Source organism: Gossypium arboreum, chromosome 2 (assembly GCF_025698485.1).
Source record: "Gossypium arboreum isolate Shixiya-1 chromosome 2, ASM2569848v2, whole genome shotgun sequence".
Taxonomy (NCBI): domain Eukaryota; kingdom Viridiplantae; phylum Streptophyta; class Magnoliopsida; order Malvales; family Malvaceae; genus Gossypium; species Gossypium arboreum.
The window spans coordinates 27,661,820-27,677,602 of NC_069071.1; the positions used below are offsets into that span (position 1 = coordinate 27,661,820).

The 15,783-nt window shown below is 36.1% G+C and overlaps 1 protein-coding gene across 6 annotated transcripts; it reads left to right on the forward strand.

Annotated features, from left to right (window-relative positions):
* The first annotated feature begins 799 nt into the window (after positions 1-799).
* Positions 800-9,779, forward strand: LOC108481957 (ABC transporter G family member 35-like). Of its 6 annotated transcripts, none has more exons than XM_017785055.2 (21): positions 800-1,386; positions 1,472-1,681; positions 1,766-1,850; positions 1,940-2,099; positions 2,196-2,272; positions 2,369-2,422; positions 2,565-2,655; positions 2,765-3,066; positions 3,388-3,986; positions 4,082-4,242; positions 4,323-4,432; positions 4,536-4,689; positions 4,782-4,931; positions 5,027-5,199; positions 5,299-5,631; positions 5,727-6,101; positions 6,205-6,338; positions 6,423-6,650; positions 8,604-8,775; positions 8,863-9,117; positions 9,202-9,779. In XM_017785055.2, the coding sequence occupies exons 1-21, from the start codon at positions 1,004-1,006 to the stop codon at positions 9,472-9,474; spliced, it is 4,479 nt and encodes a 1,492-aa protein (XP_017640544.1). In that variant the 5' UTR covers positions 800-1,003; the 3' UTR covers positions 9,475-9,779. The 6 variants fall into 6 exon arrangements, with proteins under 6 accessions (XP_017640544.1, XP_017640546.1, XP_017640548.1 ...); XM_017785057.2 differs by having other exon boundaries at positions 5,030-5,199; XM_017785059.2 differs by having other exon boundaries at positions 4,782-4,902; positions 5,079-5,199.
* Positions 9,780-15,783: the final 6,004 nt, after the last annotated feature.

The window sequence follows — 15,783 nt, forward strand, 5'->3', positions numbered from 1 at the left end:
ATTTCTGTATTGTTTTTAAATAAAGAGTGACAAAGATTTAAATGAAAATATAAACAAGTTGTTTCCCATTGATTTGGTTTACATAGTTTTTATAGGAGAAATAGAAGGAAAATGGAATCTCTTGTTGCCCACTAACAACCCTCTAAATGCAAAATAGAATAAGGACCCTATTGCAATAATAAAAGAAAATAACAGTCGTATTATTCTACTACTTTGCTCATATTGAATTCCCTTTTATATTCAATATATCCAACCATGAACTTGGTTAGGTTGGGATTTTATTATTATTATAATAATTCAATATAATTTTGGGTAATTTTTCTACTGCGTCCTTTCAATTTTGATAATTTTAGATTAAAAACGACCCCAAATCTATTATGTTAATAAAATTATATATTTTCTGACAAAAATATTTTTAAATGATATTATTTATTTTTGTAAGATAAAGGTATGGATTGTTAACCCGTAAATTTGGGACACCAACATATTTAATACATGAGATAAGCTAAAGTTTGTAACTCTTTATCCATGAATTCTTATCAGAACCAAAACCCAAAATAAATATTTATTAGAAGAATCTTTTAAAAACTAGTTTATAAACAAATTGAATGGTGGAATTAAAATAATAATAATTGAAAACTGTTAGTTGAAATAGCAATTATTTAGGGTTTATTGAGTAATGAAAACATCTACAATTGACTTTATGACTAAGGGCCTATCAGATTTGAAAAACTCTTAATTTTATTCTCTTACTTTGCACCTATAAACTTTCCTTCACACTGACATGATCTTCGGACCATTTCTCTACACTTTCAAAAACCAGACACAAATGGGTGAGAAAACACTAGAGATTGACACAACTTTTCCCAAGAATCCTTCAAGTCAAAATTGAGTTTTGGTTTCCCATAGTGAGTGCTTCGCTTCCAGTTCCTCCACTTAAATTTTTTTTCCTATTTTCTTGTTTGGCAAGATAGAAAACACAAAGAGAAAAAGAAAAAAAATTATGGACGATTTTGAAAGAGGTCGAATTCCCAGCAAAAGAACGGAGCATAGTAGCATAGTAAGGAGTCTAAGCAGAAGTAGCTGGATAATGGAAGATGTATTTTCAGGTTCCATGCAATCCAGACGAAGTGGTGCAGGCGATGAAGATGAAGAAGCTCTAACATGGGCAGCCATCCAGAGGTTACCAACGTATGATCGGCTAAGAACCAGCATCATGCAATCGTTCATGGATCATGAAATTATCGGAAACAAGGTGGAACATCGACAAGTAGATGTTACAAAGCTTGACATGAATGAAAGACAAAAATTCATCGACATGCTCTTTAAGGTTGCTGAGGAAGATAATGAAAAGTTCTTGAAGAAGTTGAGAAACAGGATTGATAAGTAAGTTAATTTTCTAATAAATAGGAACTTTGGAATGTTATTTTGGTTAATTAAATTTGTTATATATGATGACAATGACACACAGGGTTGGTATTACACTACCAACAGTAGAAGTGAGGTATCAGCAGTTGACGATTGAAGCCAATTGCTACACTGGCAGCCGAGCTCTTCCTTCTCTTCCAAACGTTGCTAGAAACATTGCTGAATCGGCTCTTGGCATGCTTGGAATCAAACTTGCGAAAACAACAAATCTCACCATTCTTAATGAAGTCTCGGGGATCATTAAACCATCCAGGTACATAATAATCCCACTCTTCATTTTATTTAAAATGAGACATATGCAAATACCTAATCATATATATAATATTCATATTTATAGGATGACACTCCTACTGGGGCCACCTTCTTCAGGGAAAACCACCCTTTTGCTGGCATTGGCTGGCAAGTTGGATCAAAGCTTAAGGGTTAGTTGAAAATCTTTTTATTATTATTATTATATATAAATATTGGTTCTGATTTTGATCAAAACAAAGCTGGTTTTGTAATTTAACAGGTTAAAGGAGAAGTAACATACAATGGATATAGACTAAATGAATTTGTTCCTAAAAAGACATCTGCATATATCAGCCAAAATGATGTTCATGTTGGAGAAATGACGGTGAAAGAAACCTTTGATTTCTCAGCAAGATGTCAGGGTGTTGGGACTCGATATGGTAAACAATTATATAACAAAATAAATAACCATTATTTTTTTATGCTTTGGTATATATAATTTAACTGAATTTTTTTAATTTTATTTTTCCTTTTAGATCTTTTAAGTGAGCTTGCTAGAAGAGAAAAAGATGCAGGAATTTTTCCGGAAGCTGATGTTGATCTTTTCATGAAGGTATAAAACTGAAATCCCAGAATCTTAATAATTCATATTAATTAAAAATTTTAATTATGATTTTGCTTTTAATTTGACTTTGAATATTTTTTTCAGGCAACTGCCATGGAAGGAGTTGAAAGTAGCCTTATCACTGATTACACTCTCAAAGTAAGTCAATTCAAATCATTGTATAAAAAATGACAGCAATACTAAATTAGCCCTAGTAGTTGAGAAGTGCAGTCACCAACCATGCCAACAAACACGGATCTAACGTCATATATGCCTTGCTTTGTGTTGACGAAATTGTCAGCTTCTGGGGCTCGACATATGCAAGGATATTATTGTCGGGGATGAAATGCAGCGGGGAATTTCTGGTGGGCAAAAGAAAAGAGTAACAACAGGTTGGTAATTATTTAGATATCTCCAAAACCTTGTTGGTGTATTAAATCCCAAGTCTTTTTTGACATTTAAAGTTTCATATAATAAATTTAGGATTATGATTAAATATAGGGGAAATGATTGTTGGTCCAACCAAGACGCTATTCATGGATGAAATATCAACGGGTCTTGATAGTTCCACAACATACCAGATAGTGAAGTGTTTGCAGCAGGTTGTGCACTTAACTGAGGCCACAATCTTGATGTCCCTTCTCCAACCAGCTCCCGAGACTTTCGATTTGTTCGACGATATCATCCTCTTGTCCCAAGGCCAAATTGTTTATCAGGGTCCACGTGAGCATATTCTCGACTTCTTCGAGGCTTGTGGGTTCAAATGTCCTGAAAGAAAAGACACTGCTGACTTCTTACAAGAGGTAATGTGGAAACCTGGATGTCCAACTCATATTTAAACATGACATGAGTATGGGGATGTAACACCAGGCCCAGCTCTGGGTGTAGGTGCAGTCGTTCAGGATCTAAAGTTGAAAGGATTCAACATATTATTTTTTAATTTTTAAAGGGTTTAAAATAAAATTTTTAATTTTAAAAGTAAAAAAAAAAATGTTACCAACTTTTAAGAGGTCCAAAAATAATTGTTTTAGTTTTAAAGAGCTCAAAATTTTTTTTTCAACTTTTAAGTGACTTAAAATTTTTTTCTTAACGGACATGTGTAACACTAGTGAAAATGGTTACAGGTTACTTCAAAGAAGGATCAAGAACAATACTGGGCAGATAGAAGCAAGCCATACAGATACATTACAGTGAGTGAGTTTGCAAACAGGTTCAAGCGCTTCCATGTTGGAATGCGGCTCGATAACGAGCTCTCCATTCCTTTTGACAAGTCGAAGGGACACATAGCAGCATTGGCTTTCCAAAAGTACTCGGTCCCCAAAATGGAACTTCTTAAGGCTTGTTGGGACAAAGAATGGCTATTGATCAAGAGGAATTCATTCATTTACGTGTTCAAGACGGTCCAAATTATCATCATGGCAGTTGTTGCGTCCACGGTGTTTCTGCAGACTGAATTGAACACTAGAAGCGAGCAAGATGGTGCAATCTATGTAGGTGCACTTCTATTTGCAATGATCATTAACATGTTTAATGGTTTCTCCGAACTCTCCGTGATGATCACTAGGCTTCCAGTGTTTTACAAGCAAAGGGACCTTTTATTCCATCCTGCTTGGACTTTCACTCTGCCAAGTTTCTTGCTCAAGGTCCCTATATCGGCTCTCGAATCTGTTGTTTGGATGGCTGTAACATATTACACCATGGGATTTGCACCAGAGGCCAGCAGGTAAATCATATGGCAGCAACCAATTTTCCATTGTACTAATCCGAGCTTTTCTTTTACTTGATCAACAACTTAACAACCATTCAAACCTATTGCAGATTTTTCAAGCACTTTCTGTTGGTGTTTTTGATACAACAAATGGCATCTGGGCTCTTTAGGCTCATCGCCGGATTATGCAGAACAATGATCATAGCTAACACTGGCGGGGCACTCACGCTTCTCCTTGTGTTCTTGTTGGGGGGCTTCATGATTCCAAAACGTGAGCAACACTAGAAGAAGATTATTACAATTCTCCAACTTTGTACAAGTTAACTAATATAGAGTGTTTTATTTTGATAGGTGAAATTCCAAATTGGTGGGAATGGGCTTACTGGATTTCACCATTGACTTATAGTTTCAATGCCATTACTGTGAATGAAATGTTTGCGCCGAGGTGGATGAACAAACGGGTATGTTAAATAGCTTTCTTGTTCAGCAAGATATTAGATTGATCAGAGATTATGAAATGACAAGTAAGATTTCATTCAAATGAATGCTACATCTACAATGCAGGCTTCTGACAATGTCACACAGTTGGGGGTACAAATTCTTAGGAACTTTGATGTCCCAAATGATGAAAACTGGTACTGGATTGGTGCGACTGCTCTTTTCGGGTTCGCAGTGCTCTTTAACGTACTCTTCACCTTTGCCCTCATGTACCTAAACCGTAAGTTTCAACATTTGGTTTGGCTAATGTGTTGTAGCATATCAGTATCATTAAATAGCTAATCTTCTGCATTTTTCGGGTTGGCACAATAGCCCTTGGAAAGCCGCAAGCCGTAATTTCGGAGGAAACAGCAGAAGAACAGGAGGGAATTGAAGGTACTAAGGCAGAACCAAGGTTAAGGAGACCAAAATCGAGCAAAGACTCTTCCCCTCAGTCAATCTCTTCTGCAGAAGCACTTGAAAGTAAGAAACTTAACAAAATATAACTGTTCCCATCATGTTTTCTCTCTTAACAATCAATACTAATCATTGTCATTTGTACTAAATGAAATCTTTAGAAGAAATAGCAATGCAAAGAATGAGCAGTGGGACCAATCCCAACGGAATGAGCCGGAATGAGTCTTCACTTGATGCAGCCATCAGAGTTGCTCCCAAGAGAGGAATGGTTCTTCCTTTCACTCCTCTTGCAATGTCCTTCGACACCGTCAATTACTATGTCGATATGCCACTGGTAAGATCTTTATTTTTGCACTCTTTAGAACTCGTATTTTGACATAAACATTATAGCTGTTAGCATAGAGCATGGTTTGATAAGCAAGCTTTTTAATAGGAAATGAAGGCACAAGGAATTGCCGAAGGCAGATTACAACTACTTCGAGGGGTAACTAGTGTGTTTAGGCCCGGAGTGTTGACTGCATTGATGGGAGTCAGTGGAGCCGGAAAGACAACATTGATGGATGTTTTAGCAGGAAGAAAAACCGGTGGATACATTGAGGGTGATATCAGAATATCCGGTTTCCCTAAGGTACAAGAGACCTTTGCCAGAATTTCTGGATACTGCGAACAAAATGATATTCACTCACCTCAAGTTACTGTCAAAGAATCTTTAATTTACTCGGCTTTCCTACGGCTACCGAAAGAAATCAGCAATGAGGAAAAGATGGTAAGAACACTGGTTTATGTTATTGTCAATGAATAACACGACATTAGTTATTCAATTCAAGGTCTAAATTAGCATTATTTGATGTTATGTTTTAGATATTTGTGGATGAAGTTATCGAACTGGTCGAACTTGACAACCTTAAAGATGCTATAGTAGGGCTGCCAGGGGTCACCGGGTTGTCGACCGAACAAAGAAAGAGGTTGACAATTGCAGTAGAGCTTGTTGCTAATCCGTCAATCATTTTCATGGATGAACCAACATCCGGCCTAGATGCAAGGGCAGCAGCCATTGTCATGAGGACTGTCCGGAACACGGTGGATACCGGACGAACAGTTGTGTGCACTATTCATCAGCCTAGTATCGATATCTTCGAAGCCTTTGATGAATTACTACTATTGAAAATAGGAGGTCAGGTGATTTACTCCGGACCATTGGGCAAAAATTCTAGCAAGATCATTGAATATTTTGAGGTATGTAACCATAAACAAGATTTCTCATATCTAATACACTAACTAGTTCAAAGAGGAAAAACAAGAAATCGTCATTTGATTCCCCTCTTAATCACCATTGCAGTCCATTCCTGGAATCCCCAGAATTAAAGACAAGTACAATCCAGCTACTTGGATGCTAGAAGTGAGCTCCCTAGCTGCTGAAGCTCGACTCGGAATCGACTTTGCCAAACACTATAAATCATCATCTTTATATCAGTAAGTCAATTTCAATTGTTTACCCTTCACTTATTTTTGTTGCATTACATTGAGGTAATATAATATATATGTGTATGTGAACAGGAGAAAGAAGGCCTTAGTAATGGAGTTAAAAACACCGCCCCCAGGAGCTAAAGAACTTTATTTCGCCTCTCAGTACTCACAACCCACATGGGGTCAATTCAGATCATGCTTTTGGAAACAATGGTGGACTTATTGGAGAAGTCCAGATTATAACCTTGTTAGATACTTCTTCACTTTAGTTGCGGCCCTCATGGTTGGCACTATATTCTGGCAGGTCGGCACTAAAAGGTATGCAACGATATCCGGCTTACAAATCTCAAAGAACAAAACCCAAAACTGAATACAAAGCTCTATTAAAACTCTCCCCCAAAATCTTCATCAAAACTTGTATTTTCACAAGCCTTCTTTATATGACATAAAGACTGCCGGTCTTTCGACCTATCATCAGAACAAGAGTTCCACTAGATACCTTAATGTTACTTGGTTCGATGTTGATCCTACAACCATACGAGTCTAAATTTTCAAGGAGATGTGTTTCTTCTTTAAATTAGACACATGCCCGACATCTAATAGTGTTCTAATGATTTCGTCGTACATCTTTATCTGAACGGTACCAACATCGGTTACCTTACGGGGTGAATTGTTTCCCATAAGCACAACTTCACCTTCAATTGAACTGTATGTGGAGAACAAGTCATTGTTTGAACACATATGGAAGGAGCACCTCGAATCCAGAGTTTACTCGGATGTAAGTTTAGACCTTTTGGTCGTAGACACTAACAAACAATCATCACCATTGTCCTCGGCCACACTAGCATCGGTTACCTTAGCCTTTTATTCCCTGTAACTTTTAGTAGCCCTCATGTTTTTATTTTTCAACTTATAACATTTTTCTTTAATGTGACGCGACTTCTTATAGTAGTGACATATTTTGTCATAATTCCTTAACTTCGATCTTAATCTAGATTTGTTCTAACCTAAATCTTTAAACTGTTGCCTACCTCTAGCAACTAAAAACAAGGCTTGATTACCAGACTTTCTACTCGAACCTAACTGATTATTGATTTTTTCCTTGCTCAACAAGTTACCCTTCACATCTTCAAATGATAGTTTATCTCTACTATAAATCAGGGTCTCCTTAAAAGTTTTATACGAAGGGGGAAAAGAATATAATAATAGCATAGTCTAATCTTTATTATCTATATTAACCTCGACATTCTTCAGATTGTTCAAGAGAGTAAAAAATTGATTGATGTGACCCATAAGGTTCTCACATTCATCCATACGGTATGTGTATAGGCGTTGTTTGAACACCAATCGATTCGCTAGAGACTTTGTCATATAAAAGGTTTCTAAAAGGTTGTTATCGTTTTCTTTGTAAGCACCTCTCATAACACATTGTTCGTGAGACACAATTGAATTATTGACAGTCTTCTCATCAAACTCTTCCAATTTTGATTGGTCTAGATTTTTGGGCTTTTTCTCGATATCACATCGTTCTAAACTAAAATTGTCATCATCTGAACTTGCCACAAATTGAAATTTGTGATCCCATCGAAACTATCTCATTGTTGCCATCCTGAACAGGTCAATATGCGGAAAATGAATCAATAATCTGTACCAATTTTTTGGGGATCGACCCGTACAAACAACGAAATAGAAATATTGAAAAGATCAAGAGCACAAATATTTACGTGGAAAACTCTTCTGAAGAATATAAAAACTATGGGCAAAGAAAACTTCACTAATCGATAAACCAACGAATAGTACAAGATGAAGATAATAATCCCAAAAAACCAAACTCAAAACTTGAATACAAAGTTCTCTAAAAAACTCTCCCTTAGACTTTTCATCAAATATCACATAAGAGATATCTTGTTAATTCTCTAAAAAGAGTTACAAAGACCCTTTAAATAGGCTAATATTAAAGTCCTAATATCTAGACTAATTAAAGTTTAACTGGGAAAATATAGCAAATTTTAACTGGGAGAAGAAACCCGGTTTAATTTCAATACACCTTGCCACATCGTGACGTGGTATATTGCCTCGTCTGGACGTCACCCGTCACGTCATCATGACGTCGTGCTCCTCCTTATCGTGACATCGATTTTGTTTAGTCTCTAGTTTTTCCAAAGATGCAATGCATACCCCACAATTTTCATGTTTGCAACATTATTCCGAGTTGGACAAAAGCCTTACTGACTATTTCTATATTCTCTTTCTCTTTGTTTCATGGTTCAGGGATACGTCAAGTGATCTTACAATGATAATTGGGGCAATGTATGCCGCAGTCTTTTTTGTCGGCATTAACAACTGCTCAACGGTACAACCGATTGTAGCCACTGAAAGAACGGTGTTCTATCGTGAACGAGCAGCCGGGATGTACTCTGCATTACCATACGCCCTGGCACAGGTATGTGCAACCATTTTGTCACTATCTTTAATTACATTTCTCTTCTTTAATCCCGAATTTAACTACATAAATTGCTTAAATTTGCAGGTATTATGTGAAGTACCCTACATATTATTCCAAACAACATATTATACACTTATAGTGTATGCTATGGTGGGATTTCAATGGACAGCAGCAAAGTTCTTCGGGTTTTATTTCATCAGCTTCTTCTCCTTCCTTTACTTCACTTACTATGGAATGATGACCGTTTCGATCACACCCAACCATCAAATAGCAGCCATATTGGCTGCTGCGTTCTATGCAGTCTTTAATCTTTTCTCTGGCTTCTATATTCCAAGACCGGTAAGTTTACTTCTTCCACAAGCAACCGTGCTGTTAACCATAATTAAAGCCTGATACAAATTCATAAATTGTTGAAAATTCCAGAGAATCCCCAAGTGGTGGATCTGGTATTACTGGATTTGCCCTATGGCATGGACCGTTTATGGACTCATAGTGTCTCAATATGGAGATATTGAAGCCACCATTAAAGCACCTGGCTTCGATCCAGACCCTTCTGTTAAATCATATATTAAAGATCAGTACGGCTATGATTCAGACTTCATAGGACCCGTTGCCGGAGTTTTGGTGGGGTTTGTAGTGTTCTTTGCCTTCATGTTTGCCTGCTGCATTAAGAAACTCAACTTCCAGACCAGATAAATATGGGATTCATTCAATAGAAAATTTTCATCTTCTTCAAGCTAGCATTATATTGTACTTCCATCCAAAATTCAAATATGGTGTCGATTTTATCAAGCTGGTGGTGTTGATCTTTTTCATATATTGAGTACTGTTTCAAGAGCTGGAAATTAATGTAAAGTTTTTGTTTTGTAGGTTTTTAAAAGGAAGAAACTATTTTCTGTCTTGGCATTGTTCAACTTCTTCCATGCATTGTACTCGATTAGTTTCCTTTAAGGAACAAATTTACGTAATACAAAATATATTTAACATATAATAAAATTTATATTCTTTTCAACAAATCCAATTCTTACGTCGACATTTCAATTCATTATGTTTAAACTTTAAGTTAGTATATATATATATATATATATTGATTAAACCACCAACAATTGCATTATTGAAGGGTTGTTACAATTGACAATTATCTTGCCATTCATAGCAGCAGGTTAGACTACTGGTTGACCACATATGAGTGCACAATGCTACTAAGAATCTCCCCTTGGACCATGTATCTTTCTTAAAATATCAGAGTGCACAAACCTTTTTATATTTGAATTCAAATATCTCATCAATTATATTAATATAGGATAAGTGGCTTTCATTATAGAAATTCACAACTAAATCCATCCATTGTTAGTAAAATTAATGATATTGATGTATATTAGGGAAATTACATGTAAATTAATTTCAATCATTTTAATTTTCTTTTAGTCCTATTTCATGACTCAAACTGTCCAAAAACACTTTTTAATACTTTATCTAAAACCAAGTTAATATCATTATTTTGAAGGTATTCAATAAACACATTAATTTCATAAAACTTTGGTATATATGTAGATCAAATGTTAGAGTTGTGGCCCAAATTCTTATTAAAATAAAATACAAGTGGCACGATAAGGGGATCCACTGTTTGATATTGATTTGAATAAGGTGTTTCAACCTTACTGTATTACTTATATTAGATGTTGATTAGAATAAGGTTTTCTAAACCTATAAGTAGACGCAGTCTATACTCCTTGTAATCATTCGAATTCGACATATTAAATTTTCTTCTCCTCTGCTGGTGGTTTCCCCCCGAAAGTGTTTCCACGTAAAATCTGTGTGTTCTATTTTTCTTTCTTTTCTTTGCGATACATTGCCATCATCGACATTCTATTTTAACATAAAATAAATGTATACATGTCAAAAACATAAATGGAATAACATACTTCCACTAAAGTGGCTAATCTTATAGTCTAACAATACCCGTATGAACAACATGCTCATTAAACACTTTAGGTGGTAAAATGAGCAAATTTCCAATGATTGAGTTTGCATTAAAATGCTTTATTGACACTAAAAAGACTAATCTTTTGTTTTCACAACTAGGTTTAAATGCTATCTTTCGACATTAGATCATTATCACCTTTTATCATAAGTATCTTAAGTGTATCACTTGGTGCACAATTTTACATGCTTAATATATTCTGTATCTTATTAATGTAACTTTTTTGCTATAGTCTAGCTATACTTCTGTTATGTTTCAGTAACCAAAAAAAGAGAATATAGGAATAGAAAAGGAGAATAGACAATAGGTTAAGAAGTTATGAAAATATCCAAGGAATACATATAGATTTCACATTTTACATGCTCTATTATTTATATTCTTAATCCTTAGGATCCTTAGAAGCGGACAAAATTGGTTAAGGCCTGGGGTGGCTTTCTCTCTCTCAAGCTTCTACGTAATTCTCGATTGTCCTTGGTGACCGTTTCTTGATTGCCAACTCCTCTTGTGGTTACGTCTTCATTCCTTGCTTCTACTATCTCACTCTTTCCTGCACATTTCCTGTGAAAAATAAAATAAAGAACACACAAATTTTACGTGAAAACCCTTTCGGGAAAAAACTACGGGCAGAGGAGAATAAAATTTACTATGTCAAAAAATTTGAATCAATACAAGAGGAATAGACTATGTCTATTTATAGGCTTGTAAAGCCATATTCTAGTAGGATTGAAACACCTTATCCTAATCAATATAAAATAAATGGAGTTTAATAAGGTTTAAAAACCTTATTCTAAAATAAAATAAAAGAAGTCTAGTTCTATATGGTTTTACTTTTATTTTATTTTCCATCGTATTTTATTAAATAAGAATTTGGGTCACTTAATTCTAACAATCTCCACCTTGAAAAAAATTATCAATGAACAAGTTCTTCATCGCGAACTTTTAATGAACAAGTTCGCCACCTCTTCCATAAAACCCCTTAAGGGTTTAACTTCAACAATGAACACCAACCAAGTCTAAGCAATGCTCAAACTTGGTTATAGGAAGTGACTTAGTCATCATATCTGCAGGATTTTCATGAGTGCTAATTTTGCTCACAACAATATCACCACGAGCAATAATATCACTAACAAAATGATACCGAACATCAATATGTTTTGTTATCTCATGAAACATTTGATCTTTTGTAAGGAAGATGGCACTCTGACTGCCACAAAATACTGTACTGATTTGAAGGTCTTCATTGAATTCACTAAATAGTATCTTCAACTAAATAGCTTCTTTACAAGGCTCAATAATCGCCATGTACTCAGCTTCAGTGGTAGACAAAGCGACTGTAGTTTGCAAAGTGGCTTTCCAACTAACTGCACAACCTCTGATTATAAAGATGTAACCTGTGAGAGATCTTATTCTATCAAGGTCTCCAGCAAAATCAACATCAACATACCCTATGACTCCATCTTTAGTTCTTTCAAACTGTAAGTAAACATCAGTAGTGCCTCATAAGTATCATAAAATCCACTAAACTGCTTTCCAATGTTCTTTACCGGGATTTGCCATGTATCTGCTAACTGCACTGACTGCATATGATAAATCTGGACGTGAACAAACCATAGCATACATGAGAGATCCCACTGCACTAGAGTATGGAACATGTGACATGTACTCAATCTCATCATCTGATTGTGGAGACAAAGCCGATGAAAGTCTGAAATGGGCTGCTAAAGGAGTACTAACAGGTTTAGCACTCTGCATATTGAACCTATAAAGAACTTTCTCAATGTACCCCTTCTAACTTAGGTACAATTTACTTGCTTTTCTATCTCTAAGAATCTCCATACCAAGTATCTTCTTTACTGGTCCTAAATCTTTCATCTCAAATTCTTCACTTAGTTGGGCTTTGACCTTTCTTATCTCTCCTTTATCTTTTGCTGCTATCAACATGTCATCAACATAAAGAAGTAGATACACAAAAGAACCATCACTATTTTTCTTAAATTAAACACAACTGTCTAAACTACTTCTTTTGAAATCATGAGAAGTCATAAAGGAATCAAACCTCTTGTACCACTGTCTTGGTGACTGTTTCAAACCGTAAAGGGACTTTCTCAGCAAGCAAACATAGTCCTCTTTTTCTAAGACTATAAAACCCTCTGGTTGTTGCATATAAATATCCTCCTCAAGTTCTCCATGTAGAAATGCAGTCTTTACATCTAACTGCTCAAGCTCCAAATCATGCATGGCCACAATACCAAGCAAAGCTCGAATCAAACTATGCTTAACAACTGGAGAGAACACATCTGTGAAGTCCACTTCTGAAATTTGACTGTAACCCTTGGCAACAAGCCTTGTTTTATATCTGGGTTCTTCAACTCCTGGAGTCCCTTCTTTCTTTTTAAACACCCATTTACAACGAACAACCTTTTTACCTTTAGGAAGTTTCACAAGGTCCCATGTTCTATTTTTGTGGAGTGATTCCATCTCTTCTTGCATAGTAAACATCCATTTTCTGAGTCTTTACAGCTAACGGCCTCAGAATAATTAGATGGCTCTTAATTCGCATCTATATCTTCAGCCACATTTAAAGCATAAGCAACTAGATCAGCCTCGGCATACTTCTTGGAGGTTTAATTTCTCTTCTAGTTCTGTTTTTGGCGATAAAGTATTGTGGTGAAGAAGCAACTCTATTCTCAATTTTTGTTCTGGCTTGAGGAGTTGGCTTTGTATTAATCTGATGCTCCACCTACTTTTGATTTTCTTTATTGGAAGAGTCTTTAAGAGATAAGTTAGGTAGCATAGCAGTTTCATCAAAAACAACATCTCTGCTAATCACAACTTTTCTATTTTCAGGACACCATAACTTATACTCTTTTACACCAGCTTTATAACCAAGAAAAACGCATTTAATGGATTTCGGTTCCAATTTTCCATTATCAACATGAGCATACGTAGGACACCCAAAAATCTTTAAATCAGAATAATTAGCAGGATTACCAGACCATACCTCTTGTGGAGTCTTTTTCTCAATGGCAATGGATGGAGATCGGTTGATCAAAAAACATGCAGTAAAGGCTGCTTCTGCCCAAAATGACTTCGTTAAGTTGGCATTTGACAACATACATCAAACCTTCTCCATGATCGTTTTGTTCATTCATTCTGCAATGCCGTTTTGTTGTGGAGTATGACGAACTGTCAAGTGTCTCATGATCCCTTCTGACTTGCACAATCTATTAAACTCATCAGAATAGAACTCTAAGCCATTGTCTGTGTGAAGGTATTTTATCTGTTTTTCCGTTTGTTTTTCAATCATAATTTTCCAAGACTTAAATGTGGAAAACACATCGCTTTTCTATTTCAGGAAGAACGCCCAAACTTTTCTGGAAAAATCATCAATAAAGGTTAGCATATAATTAGCTCCACCTCTCGAAGGCACTCTAGATGGTCCCTATAGATCAGAATGAATATACTCCAACATTTCCCTCGTGTTATGGATTCCTATAGTGAATCAAACTCTCTTTTGCTTTCCAAAAACACAGTGCTCACAGAAATTCAGTTTACAAATTCCTTGCCCATCAAGAAGTCCTCTTTTGCTCAATTCTGCCATGCCATTCTCACTCATATGTCCTAGGCCCATATGCCAAAGTTTAGTAGTATCATCATCTGACAAGGAAGAGGAAGCGACAGCTGCATCACCAGTAACAGTAGAACCCTGTAAAACATATAACTTGGCAATTTTTCTCTGCTCTTTCATCACAACAAGGGACCCTTTGGAAATATTTAAAACCCCACTTTCAGCTGTGTATCTGTACCCTTTTGAATCAAGAGTACTCAATGAAATTAAGTTTCTTTTCAATTCTGGAACATGCCGTACGTCACTAAATGTTTTGACAACTCCATCAAACATCTTAACTTTAATTGTTCCAACACCTGCGATTTTACACGAAGCATTATTTCCCATCAAAACAACACCTTCAGACACTATTTCGTAAGTTGTAAACCAATCCTGATTGGGACTCATGTGGAAGGTGCAGCTTGAATCAAATATCCACTCCTCGTTTACTTTAGAATCATTGACAGAAGTGGCTAGAACTTCACCATCGCTGTAGTCTTCTACAACATCAGCTTCACCGGAATTTTCTAGTTGTTTTCCCTTTTGATTCGCAGCCTCCTTTTTAATCTTATTTTGTAGCTTATAGCACTCAGATTTAATGTGTCCTTTCTTCTTGCATAAGTTACAAGTTTTACCTCTGTTTGAAGACTTCGATCTACCCTTAGATTTACCACGAGGATTCCGTTCCTATGTCCTACCACGATCATCATCAGCATTCTGATATTATCTTTCACGAACAATGAGACCCTCTCCCTGAGAGTCTGGTTTAACCACAAGATGCTTCATCTTATCAAACGAGGTTAAAGAATCATAAAACTCATCAACTGTGAGAGACTCGCGGTTATATAAAATCGTGCCTCTAAAGGTTGAATAAGACGGGGGCAACGAACAAAGTAGAATCAACCCTAGATCTTCCTTATCATACTGAACCTCCATTGTAACACCCTGAATTTGGGCCTAGAAGTTTTGGGCCTTGAGCATGAGAGCGGTTGAAGGCAGCTTATAATATTCTGTTGTGCGTGAAAATTTCGTAGTTGAAGGCTTGTTTTAGTGGTTAAGTGTGCTGAGAAGTGTTGGAGAAGTCCTGGGTCAAACCTAGACTCTAGCAAAAATTTTGGTTTAAGGTGAATCAAACCCTGGGTGTAGTAGGTAGGCCTTAAGAATATTGTTGGAGAAATTGTGACACAAAAAGCCTTGTGGCTTAGTGGCAAGTAGCATATGGAGTATTTAAGGGGAGGCATGTGTTCGAATCCCATGGCAAGTAAAGAGCATTTATTTTGCTAACAGGGGGCGGCAAGAGTTGGTGTTGAATTTAAACTCTGATGATGGAGGGATCCCACATCGGGAAGCTAACATAAGAGTGGATGCGAAGCTGGCTTTAAATAGAGAGAACCATGAGGAGAGTAAAGGTACC

What these genes read in the sequence shown, in the direction of transcription:
- LOC108481957 (XM_017785055.2), top strand. Translation starts at nt 1,004, where the DNA reads ATGGACGATTTTGAAAGAGGTCGAATTCCCAGCAAAAGAACGGAGCAT. An exon ending in TTCTGCAGAAGCACTTGAAA is followed by an intron (nt 4,932 to 5,026) that starts GTAAGAAACTTA and finishes TGAAATCTTTAG; the next exon opens with AAGAAATAGCAATGCAAAGA. An exon ending in TGGCAGGTCGGCACTAAAAG is followed by an intron (nt 6,651 to 8,603) that starts GTATGCAACGAT and finishes TTCATGGTTCAG; the next exon opens with GGATACGTCAAGTGATCTTA.